Source organism: Sus scrofa, chromosome 13, assembly GCF_000003025.6.
Source record: "Sus scrofa isolate TJ Tabasco breed Duroc chromosome 13, Sscrofa11.1, whole genome shotgun sequence".
Taxonomy (NCBI): Eukaryota; Metazoa; Chordata; class Mammalia; order Artiodactyla; family Suidae; genus Sus; species Sus scrofa.
In genome coordinates, this window is record NC_010455.5 from 22,485,441 (window position 1) to 22,501,929 (window position 16,489).

Genomic DNA, 16,489 nt, shown 5'->3' on the forward strand with positions numbered 1-16,489 from the left:
AAGGTTCTCATAGTTTAACTTTACACCTATTAGAGGAGGAAATATAATCATGACACTTATCTTGGCTCTGCTGTGAACAGTAATCATGTGGCCATAATAACAGCACTGTTTATTGGTTTTCAGTATTTACAATCAAGCCCCCAATCAGAGCTGTGGTTATAGTATAAAATGTAAATGTCATTAAATTTTACTGTGTAGAGGTAAAAATAGAACAGAAGTTGTTTTAATATTGTAATCTTTTCAATTGGTGAGCCAAGAGATATTGAAAAACTTGATCAAACAAGAAAAAGCTGTTTATTACTTGAAATTGTAGAGGTTACCAGTAGAGCAGTGCTTCTTAAAGTGTGGTCACTGAACCAACAACACCAGCCTCCCTTGGGGTGTTGTCAGAAATGAAAATTCTTGGGCTCCACTCCAGACCCTTTGAATCAGAAACTTATGAATAGGTCCCAGCGATCTGAGTTTAACAAGCCGATCAGGTAATTCTGAAGCAGCTAACATTTGAGAACCAGTGCAGCAGAGCAGCTAAGAGTAATGATTTGCCTGCCAAAATTAGGAAGGTGCACAGTGGGATGGGCCATTATGTAGGTGAGTTCAGGACTTATCTATCTTGGAAGGAATTCAGTGAGATAATGTCAAAATCTGATAACTCAGGAAGTAGACATATCAATATATTTGCTAGAGATAAGGAAGTAACCATCAAAAGAAACATAAATGGACAAGAATAATAGTGGTTCCCCTGGAGAGAAGGTTCAGTACAGGAAGGTGTGTGGCAGAAGGTTATTATTTTAACCATATGACTCTTTGATTAAAAATAAAAGAAAAATATTGTCCTTAGATTGGGAAGATTGTCCAGGAGCCTGAGAAAAATTCTGGGAGAATGATCCTTGCTTATTCTCCTTTTCCTGATTATGGGGTGAGGGGGAAGGTAATTTAATGATCTTCCTCCATGTGTCTTCCAGATGTTGGCTCAGTTTGATGGGAGGAAAGATTCTGAGAGCTGGGCCCACTCCAGGAGGCAGAGCTGATTTTTAACTTGTGTATATATGACCGAAAGAGTATCTCCACAAAGGGCTCCAACTTCTTTCCTAGGAAGGAATAAACTCATTGGAGTGCTTCAAGTCATGTTGTCAGATGAAATTAGGATTTAAATGGCTTAGCCTTTTCAACTAAAAGTCACCAAGCCCTTGTTGATACATAGGACTGTGCAGTGGAGTGGATTAAATTGTGGTAATCTCGTGGAGTCAGAGTCTGCCCCCCTTGAGGGTCTAGGTCAGGTGGATTGGCTACATAGACCGTGTATATAACATGGAGACGGTGACTGGAGCATGTTAAGTACGGGCTTACTGATGGGTCCCAGGCATTTGAGTGGGAGTGAGTTAATCAGGCAGGAGGCCAAGGCTTCCTCTTCTGGATGAAGAGCAGTCTTGGGAGAAAATGGGCTCCAGGTAGGTGCTAAGCTGTCCGAGTGAGTAGTGGGGTTGCCACTCAAGCTGAGGATGGATTGGGATTCTGGGCACTTGGCAGATATTGAAGTTCTAACCCTGCAAACATCTGTAGGACATACAGCCTGATGAGCGTGTATTTTACCTTAAAAATTTAAGGAAAGCAGAGATGTTCCTCTCTCTCCTCAAGAAATATTTGATACACAAGCAACAACAAAGTATTTCATTCATTAACCAGAGGAGTATTTAAAAGGACTATGCAGCAAGTTCCCACTGTGGCTCAGCGGGTTAAGGACCAACATTGTCTTTGTGAGAATGTGGGTTTGATCCATGGCCTTGCTCAATGTGCTACAGATCTGGCGTTGCCACAAGTTGTAGCATAGGTCACAGATATGGCTAGGATCCAGTGTTACCATGGCTGCAGCCTGGGTTGTAGCTGCAGCTCTGATTTGACCCCTGGGCCAGGAACTTCCATATGCTGCAGGTGCAGCCATAAGAAAAATAAATAGGGAGTTTCCACTGTGGGCTCAGGGAATTACAAAACTGACTAGTATCCATGAGGATACTGGTTCAATCCCTGGCCTCGCTCAGTGGGTTAAGGATCCTGGGCTGCCATGAGCTGCAGTTTAGGTCACAGATGTGGCTCGTATCCCATGTTGTTGTGGCTGTGGCATAGACTGGCAGCTGCAGCTTCAGATCAACATCTAGCCTGGGAACTTCCACATGGCACAGGTGTGGCCTTAAAAAGGAAAAAAAAAAAAGAAAGAAAGGAAAGAAAGGAAAGAAAGGGAAGAAAGGAAGGAAGGAAGGAAGAAAGGAAGGAAGGAAAAGAAAAGAAAAGGACTGTCCAAGAGCAATTCAGTTAATTGAGTGCCTACTACGTGTAAGACCTGATTAAGAAGACAAATGAAACATTGCTGCCTTCAGTGGGCTTAGAGACTGTCCAGGAATAACTAACTTACACAGAGAGAAAATGAGATTCAGACGAGTGTGTGTGAATCGCACTCTGGAGACCTCTTCCAGCTGAGGAGGAGGAGATGCTCTATGGAGAAGGGATAGTTGGCCAGAGCCTCAGGGAAGAAGTCAGATTTGGATGTTCAGGGCTGGAGGGGTTTGAAAGACCAACAGAAGAGGAGGAACTGATGGATGTTGGTGGTGGTCTTCCATGTGACTGAACATCTGGTGAGGGGAAGGAGATGGGCTCTCAGGGCTGGAGGCCACTTGTTCACTGGCCAGGGAGTTGGACTTGATTGCACTTGCAAGAGTCAGGAGATCACTGCATCTTCTTGAGTGTGGGAGATCAGAGCACGCCTCAGGGAGATGATCTGCCTGAGCTCAGGATGGGGGGCAGCCAGGAGCTCTCCCATGGCCCCAGGAAGGTCTTACAGGTGAGTTTGTGAAGGTGCTATCTGATACACCCAGAGAGTTGACTCATTATCAGTTCTTAGTGGGTCTCAGCTGCTGAAAGAGTACGGGAGGAACTAAATGAAACAATCCTGGGAGTTCCCTGGTTGCTGAGCCAGTTAAGGATCCAGTATTGTCACTGCTATAGCTCTGGTTACTGCTGTGGTGTGGGCTTGATCCCTGGCCCAGAAAGTCTTGCCTGCTATGGACGTAGCCAAAACAAAACAACAATCCTGGAAAGCTCTGGCCAGCCTGTGTACTGAGCTGCCATTGGACTGATTCCCCGTGCAGAGTAGCCCTTGTGTTTCCCCTTCAGGTGAGCCTACCAGTGGTTATGACCAAGACCCTGTCTTCAAACCCTGTACCCAGAGTAGAGCTTTGGAAATGATAACTGCTCTCTGCTTGCCCAGGAGGCCCCCAAAGAGACTTGGTCAGGGCTAGACAGAATGTCCCCCAAAGATGTCCACACCCTCATTCCTGCAACCTGTCAATATGATGCATTACGTGGCAAAGGGACTTTGCAGGTGTGACTAAGGTTATTGGCTTTATTTTATTTTATTTTTGCTTTTTTAAATTAAAGTGTAGTTAATTTACAATGTTTCTTCAATTTCTAGTGTACGGAAAAGTGACCCAGTCACACACAGTTCCCTTTGCTGTAAAGTAGGGTCCCATTGCTCATCCATTACAAATATAACAGTTTGCATCCCCAAACCTCCAAATGCCTGTCCATCCTACTCCCTCCCTCCTCCACCCTTGGAATAACTGTCCAAAGAAGACATTTGGATGGCCAACAGGCACATGAAAAAATGCTCAACATCACTGATTATTAGAAAAATGCAAAACAAAACTACTATGAGGTACCACCTCACACCAGTCAGAATGGCCATCATTAATAAGTCAACATATAACAAATGCTGGAGAGGGTGTGGAGAAAAGGGAACCCTCCTGCACTGTTGGTGGGAATGTAAATTGGTACAAACCTATGGAGAACAGTATGGAGGTACCTCAGAAAACTAAACATATAACTACCATATGACCCAGCGATCCCACTCCTGGGCATATATCTGGACAAAACTTTCCTTGAAAAAGATACACGCACTCCTGTATTCATCGCAGCACTATTCACTGTAGCTAAGACATGGAAACAGCCTAAATGTCCATCAACAGATGAATGGATTAAGAAGATGTGGTACACATATACAATGGAATACTGCTCAGCCATAAAAAATATAAAATAATGCCATTTGCAGCCACATAGATGGAACTAGAGATTCTCATACTAAGTGAAGTAAGCCAGAAGGAAAAAGACAAATACCATACGATATCACTTATATGTGGAATCTAAAATATGGCACAGATGATCCTGTCTGTAAAATAGAAACAGAGATGCCCCTTTGTTCCACAGGGGGCAAATACACGGATGTACAATCTGAATTCAAGAACCAGCTGTCCCACCCTAAGCTCAAAAGGCTCATGAATCCATCCTCTTTACTCCATCTCTACTGCCATTGCTCTAGTTCAGACCACTAGCATTTCTTACTTGGACCAGCTCACTTCTGTGCATAACACCGCCCCACCAATAGCTTTCCTTCGCCCTTAGAACAACATTCAGACTCTCACTGTGGCCCAAAAGACCCTGCCCAAGGGGCCCCAGCCCCTCCAACATCATCCAGTGCTGCCCTTGCTACACTCCAGACACCCTTTGACTTAGCAAGCCACTTCCTGTCTCAGGCCCTTTGCACATGCTGATACCTCTTCTGCATAGCTCTTGCCATGCTTTCTTTGCAGCCGTTTCTTCTTTCTTTAGGTCTTAGCTTAATTATTACTCAGAGAGCCACCCCCCAACTACCCTGTATCCCCTGACTGAGATACTCTTTGGGTTTTGTTTTGTTTTGTTTTGCTTTGCTTTGTCTTTTTAGGGCCACACCCACGGCATGTGGAGGTTCCTAGGCTAGGGGTCAAATAAAAAGTGTAGCCACTGGCCTATGCCACAGCCACAGCAACTCGGATCTGAGCCACATCTGCAACCTACACCACAGCTCACGGCAATGCCGGATCCTTAACCCACTGAGCAAGGCTAGGGATCAAACCTGCATCCTCAAGGATACTAGTCATATTCGTTTCTGCTGAGCCACAGTGGGAACTCCCTGAGCTGACTATTTGATTCCTCCATGATAGCTGTCACAATTATTACAGATTTGTCTAATTGCTTTCCTATTTCCCTTACTAGAATGGAAGCCCAGTGCAGACAGGAATCTATTTTTTCTTATTAGCTGTTGATCTTCAATGCCTAATCTCCAGTCTGGCTCATTGAGGATGCTCAGTAAATTTATCTTATGGAAAGGGCTCTTCTGAAAGGTCTCCTGCAGAGGTTGGACCTCATATCAGAATTTCTTCACTGGCAGATTCAGCAAAGTCATATTATTAAAAGAAATGTGCTCCATGAACTCTCTAAGAATTCTTCCCAGGGAGGAGAGCACTGCCTGTGATTTTGGGTGATTTACCTACATCACATACCTTTGTCCATCTGAGTATATATTTTTGAAGACCAAGATGCAAGAGGTACAGCTGGTGAAAGGCAAGCCATTGGCTCTGTTGAGAATACTCATTTTGCCATCTTTCAAGGGGAAGATGAGCTATTTTACCCTCATGCTAATGTCTAACTATGTTGAAGCCGTAAACTTTGACCCTACCTTGTGCTGGAAACGGATCACCATCTAGACCTCCCACCCCAGTGGCTTAGTGCCTGGGTGTGGAGGATGCCAGTGCTGTGCCCACGCAAATTCACTGTTTGTTCAGCCTGGACATTAGGTAATGCTTTCCTGGATGAGGTGCCCAAATGGCTTCGAATGCTGTTATTTACAGCTCTAACGTTTATTTTCACTATCTTATATACAATCTCTGCAGAAAATGGAAATCTGAGTTGGCAGGGAGGAGAGAGCAGATAACTCCAGACGTAAGAGCCAGACAGGTGTCAGAGACCATCCAGCCTGGGGGTTCCAGAGCACACACCTGGATTTAGGGGGGCAGTTTGGCCCAGTGGAGGAGGAGGAGGAGCTTTAGAGGGGGAGGTATCCACTGGCTCCCCTGTTTCAGCCAGATCAGTCCTGTTCTTACAGGCGTCAGCTGTTTGGCATCATCTTCTGGCTAATCTTTTCAGAAAGGGCACCACGGTGAAACATGTGTGAAAATCATCTAGCTTTGAGTACATGTGAGGAAAACAAGGACATAATTCAACCTTACTGACCACGGAAGTCTGGCTGTGTCTCTGTCTCAGGCTTCCTGCAAGATTAATCCAAAGAACAAGAGAGGAGTTTGCTTGTAGCACAGTGTGTTAAGGATGCAGTGGCTTGGGTCACTGCTGTGGCAGGAGTTCAATCCCTGGCCCAGGAACTGCCACATGTTGCAGGCACAGCCAAAAGAAAAACAAACAAAAAAAAAAAAAAAAAAAAAAAAAAAAACCCAAAAAACAAAGCACACAACAACAAATAGCAAAGGAGAGGGTATACCTACCTATCAAAGGCTGGATTGTACTTGTAGTCACTTGTTGAATTTTCACAGTTTCTTCTTCAGTGTTATACTTTATCTTTGCAGTTTTTTTCAGCATGGGATTCTTTCTTTTTGTCCTTTTTTTTTAATATCCAAAGAAGATTTAATACCTCTTCTTATCAAACTCCTCCAAAAAATCAAAGGGAAGGGAACACTTCCTAACTCATTTTATGAGACCAGCATTACCCTAATCCCAAATCAGACAAGAACAAAACACATACACACACACACAAATTACAGGCCAATATCTCTGATGAACATAGATGCCAAAATCCTCAACAAAATGTTATTAGCAAACCAAATTACCATCATTATCTTTCAATTTTGGGGGGAAAAAAGTGTGTCTTGTTCTGCAAACTGCATTTTAGGAGAAAATAGTTGTTTTCCCCAGAATCTTCAGCCTTTTGGGGTGTTTCTGTATTGTCCTGCCTAATTGAAAACCTCCCCACAAGCATGTGAATGTGTATGAGTGTAAGTGAGCAAGGGCACACGTCCAGTGGACAGCCTCTAGCAGGAGAAGAAATCTTAGTGCCCCCCCCCCATTATATTCTGAGATGATCAAGGAAATCATGGTTACCTTTTTTTTTTTTTTTTTTTTTTTTTTTTCAGGGCCGCACCCACAGCATATCAAAGTTCCCAGGCTAGGGGTCAAATCTGAACTGTAGATGCCAGCCTACACCACAGCCTCAGCAATGCCAGATCCAAGCTGTGTCTGAGACCTACCTACACCACAGCTCACAGAAACACCAGATCCTTAACCTACTGAGTGAGGCCAGGGATGAACCCATGTCCTCCTGATTACTAGTCGGGTTGGTTACCACTGAACCACAGTGAGAACTGCTGATCTAGGAAATCAAAGGCCAGGTACTTGCTACTTGAAGTTATTCCTGAGGCCCAGGTAGGTGATGTCCTTGCAGACAGGTGAGGAGCGGTCTCCCTGGAATCCTCTCCACTTTGGGGCCGTATTCCTCACTCCTAGTTGCCGGACTACATCCAACAGCAGCTTTTAGAAGCATGGCTAGCGTAGTCTTCCTTTTCTCTGATAGCAGCAGCCCATTTATTTGAACTTGTTGGTTTTGTTTTCTGCCTCTTGTGACTAATTAACAGCCACTTTAAATGAATAAATAAATGAAACATAAATACAAAAGATTCCAGGGTAAAAATCAAGGGAAGGAAATTCTGGTTCTCAGGGGCAGGAGATTGCCTAGAGCAGAGTTGATGGCTTGAGTTGTAAAGGGACATGAAATGTGGCCTAGAAAAGGCCACTTCATCCCAGACAGACCTGGAAAGGGCACTGGGAGGGTCCAGAGGCCAAGTGCAGGCCCAGGTGGGCAAGAGCTCCCTGAGCAGCTCCACCTCCCACTCAGTTCTTCATGGGGGTTGAACTAGAGCATTGAAATGTTGCCTTTAGGCAGAGGAGGCTGTTGTGTGAATTGCAGGGCCATGGAGTAAACCAAAGGATGCCCAAAGAAAAAGAATTTATCACCTCCAGTTTTCTCATGAAGGAAAATCAAATACCAGGCTTGTTGTTTAGAGGGAGACCAATAGGACTCTTCCCATGATTTCAAAATCTGAAAGGATGATTCCTGAAATAGAAGGAATTTCCCAGCTTTAATTTTACAAAGTATTTCATTTATTCTTGTGGACATACTGTTCTTTAGAAAGCAAGTCTTCCTGCATGACCTGATTTTAAGTACCAAGCACTGAGACTTTTCCTTCTTCCATTTGAGCACAGGGCTCAACAGAGCTGAAATTCCTGGGACCACTCTGAACTCTTTTAATGTGCCACGTTAAGGACAATGTTGAATTCTGGAAAAAGCATTAAAACAGAATTGGGAAGGAGAAACCCCTTATACTCAGGTCATGGCTTTTACGCACACGCACAGATGTTTAATACCGTGCTAGGTGCTGGGGTTGCAGGAATGAAATGCATATGGCTGGGGTCTCTGGGACCTTACAGGGAGCTATGCAAGGAGCAAGAGTTCAGCACTGTCCCTCCTGTTGTCCAGGGAGAGACCCTCTGCAAAGTCATATTGCCTGTCAGGAAATGTTTTCTTCATTTTAGCTTGAAAATAGCCTTGGGGTGGGATTTGAAAAGCATTTATTCCCACCTGATCTGATTGTCCTATTTTCTCAGGCCTCAGCATGGGACCGGGTTGCCAGAGCAACCTATAAACAATGTCCAACCTATGCCAATGACTATACCTGTTTTTACGCTAATATCACCAAGTCCAAGCAACTGACCCTCCTCTGAACAGGATAGGTAGAAGAGACTAAGAATTGTACTTCCTGCTAGATCAGAAGGGAAGATTTTTTTCCTAGTGCAGATTTGAGAAGGAAAATGGGCCCAGGTGCGAACAACTGCCTCTCTGAAGTCAGCCTTGGCCAGGGCAGCCCTGAATCACATACACCCAAGGCTGGTGTGGCCTTGGTGGCAAAACCCAGCTAACTGCAGCCTCTGTGCTCTGCTTCAGAACAAACCGTACATTGACCTGAACTCATTGTATTTCCCACCACCCCAGCCTATAGGGAATGAGGAAATCAGTAGCCAAATATTCTAGAATGGGAGCAAGCAAACTACAGTCTGCAGGCCAAATTAGCCTGCTGCCTGTTTTTTATAAATAAAGTTTTATTGAGACACAGCACGACCACTCCTTTACCTAGGTCTGCTTTCGCTCCTTAGCCGAGGAGCTGAGCTGTTATAGCTGGGACCATATGGCCATAGCCTGAATATTTTCTGTCTGGCCTTTTACAGAAAAAATGTGCCAACTTTGCTGTAAAATAAACAGATTTTTGGATTGGAGGGGAAGCTGGAGAAAGGATTTCAAAAAGATAAGTGTATTTTTTAGGGAAAATTGAGGTGAAGACCCGCCTAAGGAAGGAGTCCACATGGAAATCTAGTCCATGGGTTAAAGAGGCTGCTGGGATCCAGACCATAAAGCCTGAGGCAGGAAATGGTCATCTCCTGAGAGAAAGGGTTAAACCTCTTTTCACCAGAGAGGAGTCAGAAATGATGGCTTCTTAGGTCTCTTTCCAGTTCCCAGAAAGGCTACTTCCAGGCTAAAAGAAAAAAAAAAATTGACAGGGTTTTCCCAGCCAGAGGTCGAGGCTGGAGGGAGGTGGGAGAGACTGCTGGGCTGGAATCTGCCTGATTTAGGCAGTCAAGCTTGTGTTTGCACAGAAGACGAGGGAGGTATGGGTACAAGCAGGCAGAGAAGTTGGGTTTCCAGGAAAACCAGCAGTTTGGCTCATTGGTATCAGGGAGAACCTGTGCTCCTCACACGTTAGGTAGGAGAAGTAGTTCTTACTGGCTTCTGGAAACTGAGCTATCAGCTAGCGTTCTGAGGCTTCAGTCTGCCCACGCTTCTGCCCCAGAGAGATGTTTTTCAGTTCCTCCGGAAGCAAAATGGTCTTTTGCCCAGAGAGAAGAATCCAGGTCCTGACCTAGGAACTCTTGAGTTTCAACTTCAGTCTCCACAGCGATCACCCTGGTCTCTTGATTCCCTGCTGTCTTGATATTTTACCTGTAAGACAACTCCATTCCCAGCCTGGGAGGGTCTTGCCTGAGCCGAGGCTCTGCCAGGGCTTGGTGTGCCCAGCCCACTTTTGTTCATGCCCTTACCCAAGTTGGGGGAGGCCATTAGGTTGAGGAGTAGTCCACGCATCTATTGCTGCATCACAGATGACCCCAAAACTTGGTGGCCTAAAATAACCGCAGTCAGTCATTTTGCCCCTGAACTGGAAATTTGGCAGGGCCTGCTTCTGACAGCTCATCTTTGCTCCACATAGTGTCAGCTGGGGCAGCCTGGTGGGGCTGGGGGACCATCTTCCATGATGACTGTCTCAACCAGCCTCGGGTGGATGCTGCTGGTCACTTTCTGTCGGTATGAGCCTCTCTATGGGAAGCTTGGGCTTCCTTACAGGATCATAGCACCATTCCAAGAGCAAACGCCCTGAGGGAACTCAGAGGAAGCTCAATTTCTTTTTATGACTAGGCTTGAAGATGGCAAAACACAACTTCCTCTGCAGCCACAAATCCACCCAGCTTCAGGGGGTGCAGCATCGACTCCGCCTCTCTACGGGAGGAAATGGCACAGTCACATCGTAAGGACTGTAATGGGAAACACTGTGCATTGACTTTTAAAAAGTCCAGTCATCCACACAGAGCAAAATTCACTTTAGCTCTGGCTCCATGATCCTCTTACTGCACTGTCAACTAGGAAACCCTCATGGCGCTCACTCCTACACACCTTAGCTGTCACTCACATTTGCTGGTGTAAACAGTGACGCACAGTGCCTAAGACAAACACAGGGTAATAGACACAAATTCCCACCCGCCAGCTAAGAGCGAATCTGCATTAACAAGAGTGTCGCTGAAGGTGTTATTTACATTTTATAAGTGTAGAAATTGAGTCCTGGCCTAATTTCTAAGCTTGTGCTTTGTCTTCTTATGATAGTTTGTGCTTCATTTTAGCTGATCGCTATAAACACTCACTCAATGCGTGTGCGTGTGTGTCTGTCTGTGTGTGCTAAATTGCTGGATGGAAATTTAGCAGCACTAGAGGATTTAACAAAAGCTAGAGAAGCTAGTTTGATGGACAGGAAATAGCAGAGTACAAGGGAAAGTCAGACCAAGGACAGAGCTTTTCCAAAGCAGCCACTTCCTCGTTGGGAGGCTCTGCACTTGCTTGTAGCTGAGGGACAGGTGCTGTGTGTGGGGTCTCCAGCTTTGGTATTGGTAAGCAGTGTATTCACATTAGCCCAGATTGGAGCTCCCACCCTTGGGCTCCCTATTTCAGGGGCCACCACATCTCTCAGAGCATGTGTGGTCCTCCAGTGTTGACTGAGCAGCTTCTACACACTGGGCTCTGAGGGCAGGCACTGGGGTGAACAAGACCGGTATGGTCCCCATCCTCAAGGAGCATAATTTTTAGCAGAGGAGAGACCCGTAAAATTAAGCAGTTATGATGGAGATGAGCGGCAGAAAGAAAAGCGTGTGAACTGCAAGAGCCTACGTCAGAGCCCAAGTTCGATGGGGGCTCAGGGATGTGGTTTTTGATTTGCTCGTTAGAGGATAAGAGGGCATGTACCACGGTGAACGGGGTGGAGGCATTTGGGATCGGCTTGTGGGGAGACACTGAGGCGGGAAGTTATAAGGCAGTCTGAGGGGTGGCTGCCACGAGAGAGTCAGAGTGACGGAGCTGGGGAGGGCAGGGACCAGATCGATATCTGTAGGTCACTTCTGACTTGTTTGTTCTCACCTGCTCCCCACCCCGCCTCTGAAGGCAGGAAGTCAAATGATCTCTTGCCTGTAAAATGGGAGAGACACTTGTAAAGAGCTGAGGCAGAAGCTGGGTTCAGTGGGGCCTGAAGCTCCTGTGAGTTGGAATGAGCCCTTCTCTTGCAGAAAATCAACTAACATTATGAATAGGAAGTGAGGGGCAAGACACGGGTGGGGGCGTGTCAGGGAGGGACCTCACGCCTTCCTGAGCTGGGGGCTAAATCCACCTTTGGTGTTTCTCCTCATTGCTCACCTCAGAAAGCCTCCTTCTCCCACCTGAGATATTCATGTGGCATCACATCTACTTCTTCCTGTGTTCTCCCTGATGGAGATGGCAGGTAAATCGCACATGCCTTCTGCTGAAATCCCCTGGAAATTTGGCTCTCTCCTTGCCCACGGTGTTGTCCAAAAGAACGTGGGAATGTCCTCTTTTTGTCCCAAGACTTTGAGGTCTTCCCCCACACTCCAGGCAGGGAATGTTGCTGGAACATCTTTTGGAAACGTGACATGGGCATCTGGATTTCCATCAGCAAAATGACTCCATCTGCTTGGGTCTAGACTGTTTGTTGGCCAGCACGTTCACTGGAGTCCACGCGGCCCCTCTGAGAAGCCTCCTCCTGGGCTCGTCCTGTGGGAGGGGGCCTAATCACTGGGACTCTGTTCTGGGTTGGGGGGCGGCCCACAGACATGAGCAGGGATGATGAGGAAGCTGAAGAGTGAATAAATGACAACTGAAAAATGGCCACCAGCTCTTCTCCCAAATCCCACCAGAGTGATCACAGGCGTCTGACAGTAGTGAAGAGCCTTGTCAGTGTAGACACAGAGAGCCTGGAACCGGGAGAGGTGGAGACCAGATTGAGGGAGGGGCTGCAGAGAGGAGAAAATTGTTAACTCCTCCCAAAGCCACTCCCGATTCCCTCTGTCCTCTACACACAGACCCAGGCACACGCCACAAGCCCTCCTGAAAGAGGTTGGGTTTGGCGTGAGGAGCTTTAGGCCCCAGTGCTGGGTAGGGCTTTGGCCCTCAAGGCGTGGTCTTGGTTACAGAAAGGATGCCCCGTCCCTGTTAACTCCTGGCAGCCCCACCAAGACATGGGAAAGTATCCCTGAAGCCGGTTGTGGGGCCCTCAGCCTCAGAGTCTAATTGCCTTTGACTTTTCCCTTTGGTGCTAAAAATTATAATATGATCCCCTCGCTCAGGCAGAGCCCATCTCAAGTATGGGTTTTCTGCTTCCCCAAGACAGCAGAGGGCAAGGTCAAGACTGTAACCTAAGACTTCATGACACACCTGGGTTATTATTCACTTCTGTGGGAGAGCACTGAGAGATCTTCTCAAAGCTGGAGAGAACCAGGTACCTTTCTTGAAAAACCCCCTCGAAGAAGTCCTTGAGGAGCCTAAGAAATGAGTCAGATAAGGAGTGACCTCTGTAGTCAAGGCCACCTTGGACTTGAGCTTCCTTGTTAATTGCTGAGGATCCCTTGCCCTGCGGGGAGTGGGCTTCATCGGGGAGGGGACTGGGGGTCTCACAGGAAGAACTCCCGCTGATTTGGAAGGAAGTGGTTCGCTCTTATTTACTCCTTTGCCTCGAGATCCTGTTCTAACCTTCCTGTTGCGTCTCCCTCACAGACCGTGTTTGAAAGGAATTGCCGGTCCGAGGACTGTGCCGCCGACCTGCAGCTTCAGGGTCACCTCTTACTCTCCAGGTGAGTCCGTGCCTCTTTCTTGACTTGTTCTGGGGAAGCTGATGGTCTTGACTCCAGGCCCAAAGTGTGCAGCTGCAAAGTACGTAGGTTACAATGAAAAGTTGTGGCTTTAAAAACGGCATATTATACAGTAATTTTAGCAACAGCTATTATTTTAGGAAGGAGTGGTTTGGTTTTTGTTTTGTATGCAGTCTCACATATCTCACAGTTTAGCCAGTATCTCTAATTTTCCTGAGCATTTGTGTATAGGAGGTTATTTTGTGTTTACTTCTTATGTGAAGTTGAACCATATGAAATTGCCAGTATGTAACTGTTTGGGACAATTCATATGATTCATGTATTATTATATAAAGATTGCTTTTATTTTTTCTGCATGTAGTAGCAGTGGCATCTGCCTTAACAACCAATGGTTCTGCGGTGGGAGGAGTGGAGGAGCGAGGTGGCCATCTTGACCCAGGGAACAGGCAGCCTCTCTCCTGGAGCAGGGCTTCCTCCCACCTCACCAGCGGTTCCCAGGTGAACCCCCAGCTAAAGGTGAACCTTCTGGAAAGGCCTTCTCCTTCCTCTCTGCCCACCTTTTGTTTTAGACTCCCTTTGGGATGAAGGTGCTGGTCCTGGGACGTTAAGCCACATGTCAGAGAATGGGGTCCTTTCAAGACAATTCGTTCCAAGAGATTGTTTTAGCCTGTATACTATTTATTACCATTTCTCAAAAATGTCTAGTGTTGATAGTTGTTCTCAAAAATGCTGCCCTGTGTCCCTTGACCATGAGAGTTAAGTTTGGGTGGAGTGAAAGAAATATCCCATCATGGACCAATAACCACACAAGGACACTTTTACTTCCAGTGATAAATAATCTATTATTCATCTCAGGGAAGTAATACTAAGAGTTGTCTTCTTTTGTTTGTGTTTACTGGGGGAAAAGAAGATGTAACCCCACCCCCAACACAAAAACACAGATACTCATCCAAACCTCTTAAGTGTTAATTATCATTACTTTTGCTTAGGACAAGAGTGGAAGATTAAAGTAGCTCATGTTTTGCCAAGCTTAGAAAATTATTTCAAACTGATGAGTAGATACTGGATTATTTTAACATTAATAAGAAGGACCTCCTGGGACTATTAGAGAAACCAGTTCTAAAGAAAGTTCATAAGTTATCAGATCATGACTTTTAGTTTTAGCAGGGTCTTCCAAAAAGTTCTTTAGGGAAAAAGTCACTTAAAAATATATGGATTTGTTTTATCTTGAGGCAGACTGTAAATGGTAGAAATTTATTTTGGATCATGGAAAGCTTCATTTGGTGGGAAAATGTTCACTTGCTCTGAGGTTAAATATTAGAAAAGTCCTGATGTTCTTGCTGCCTATTAGTGGATGGTCAAATTCATCTCTGTTGCATTATGCTTTTGATATGTTAAGATATAAAACCTAAGGCTTATGTCAATAAGGCAACTTGTCGCTAAAGCTGCCACCACTGCTCCACCCTGGCCTCTCAAGAATATTGGTCAGAGCCAGGTCTGCTCTTTGCACCCAGTAATCAATAATACTAGAACAACTGGTATGGTGGCCAGGGCCCAGACTCCCGTATGTATCAGCTAGCTAGAACCACAAAAAAGTGTTGCGTAACAAACCACTCAAAATTCAGTGGCTTAAAACAGCAATCATTTATTTTCTTGGGTCTACAAGTCTGCTGAGGCTTGGCTTGTCCAGGCTGAATTCAGCTGGATCTTGGCTGACTCACTTACACATCTGGGGTGCAGCAGCAGGTAGGTGTATCCCAACTAGAAGAAGATGACCCCTTTCAGCTATGCTTTGTATGTTGTTCATTATCCTGCTGGAACCAGAGGGCTAGCCTGGGCTGCTGCTTCTCATGGCACAGTGGAGGACTAACAGAAACATGTGATAATTCTTAAGGCCTAGGCTCAGGACTAATGCATTCTTACGTCAACCTTATTCTGTTGGTCACAGCAAATCATATGACCAAACTCAAAGTCAAGGGACTGGAAAATAATCTCAAATGAGAGAAAATGAGAGGACCTGCGAGTCATATAGCAAAGGAGATGAATATAGAGAGGTGTAAAAAATGGAAAAAAAACATAATATAATCTATTCTACCATGTAAAGAGCAGGGTGGCTCTGTCACTTTCCTGGTGCCTTATACTTTTGGGGACTAGTTCAGCCTCTCTTGCAATTCCATCTTCCTACAACTCAGGCATGAGACCTAGAGAGTTGGGGGAGGAGAGTTTCCAAATCTCTGAAACAATGTCCTTGGACCAAAGCTCTGAGCCTCTCCCTGGGATGAGTTATTTCCTAGGAGGCCGCTTGGTCTCACAAAATAGCCTTTGGGCCAGATCCCCCATTAAACAAAGCTTCATGAGACTCTTGGGCCCATAGTTGTCCCCAAGGGAGCCATCAGAGAAACGCTAACTGGTAGTTGGATAAGTAGAGATAGAGAACTAAGCCCAAGGTTTCAGTTACATTGAATTTCCCCAGATCTCTCCGGAGAACTAAGCACAAAGTGAGAGAAGGCACAGTCAGAAAACTGCTCTTGGAAGCCAAGGTCTGCATTTGGTTGACCAAGCCTTGGTGGTTTGAACCAGATTGAGTTGCTTTGGTTATCGTGTGACTTTCTGGATTCAGGATTGCCTGGGATGGGATGTACATTCCTTCCTTGTTCAGGTCAGGGAAGAACTGGGCACTAGGTTGCAGAAATGAATAGCATGCAGGCTCTGCTCTCCCCGGAGACGCCCAGTATGGCTGGGTGCTGTCAGTGCCTGGTCACTGCTGGAAGAGGGAGGTGGGTCATCACAGGGCCCTGGAGAGGCTTCCAAGAGGAGGAATTAAGAGGAATGAGGAGGATGCAGGCATTCTGGGCAGAGGGAAAATGTGAGCGGAGGTGCAGTGGTGCAGAAGGCAGGATTCCTTGCAGACCTGCAGATATCCGGAGTGAAGGAGGTGGTCAGGAAGTATTTTTGCCATGAGCGTCTCTGCTGCAGACACACAAGCCACAAGCGTTTTTGCTGAGCTTTCACTGCGTAACTCATTGACTGTAAGGCACCTTTGCTCTAAAAGATAAAAAGTAAAAGAACATCATTAGACAGGCCATAA

At 45.9% G+C, this 16,489-nt stretch overlaps 1 protein-coding gene across 3 annotated transcripts in view; it reads left to right on the plus strand.

Annotated features, from left to right (window-relative positions):
* ITGA9 (integrin subunit alpha 9) overlaps positions 1 to 16,489 on the plus strand; it is a 357,221-nt gene that overhangs the window by 186,944 nt on the left and 153,788 nt on the right. For all 3 annotated transcript variants that reach the window (XM_021071658.1, XM_021071659.1, XM_021071660.1), the window contains exon 17: positions 13,307 to 13,383. In XM_021071658.1, coding sequence (XP_020927317.1) covers positions 13,307 to 13,383 — 77 coding nt within the window. The remainder of the gene's footprint in view (positions 1 to 13,306; positions 13,384 to 16,489) is intronic.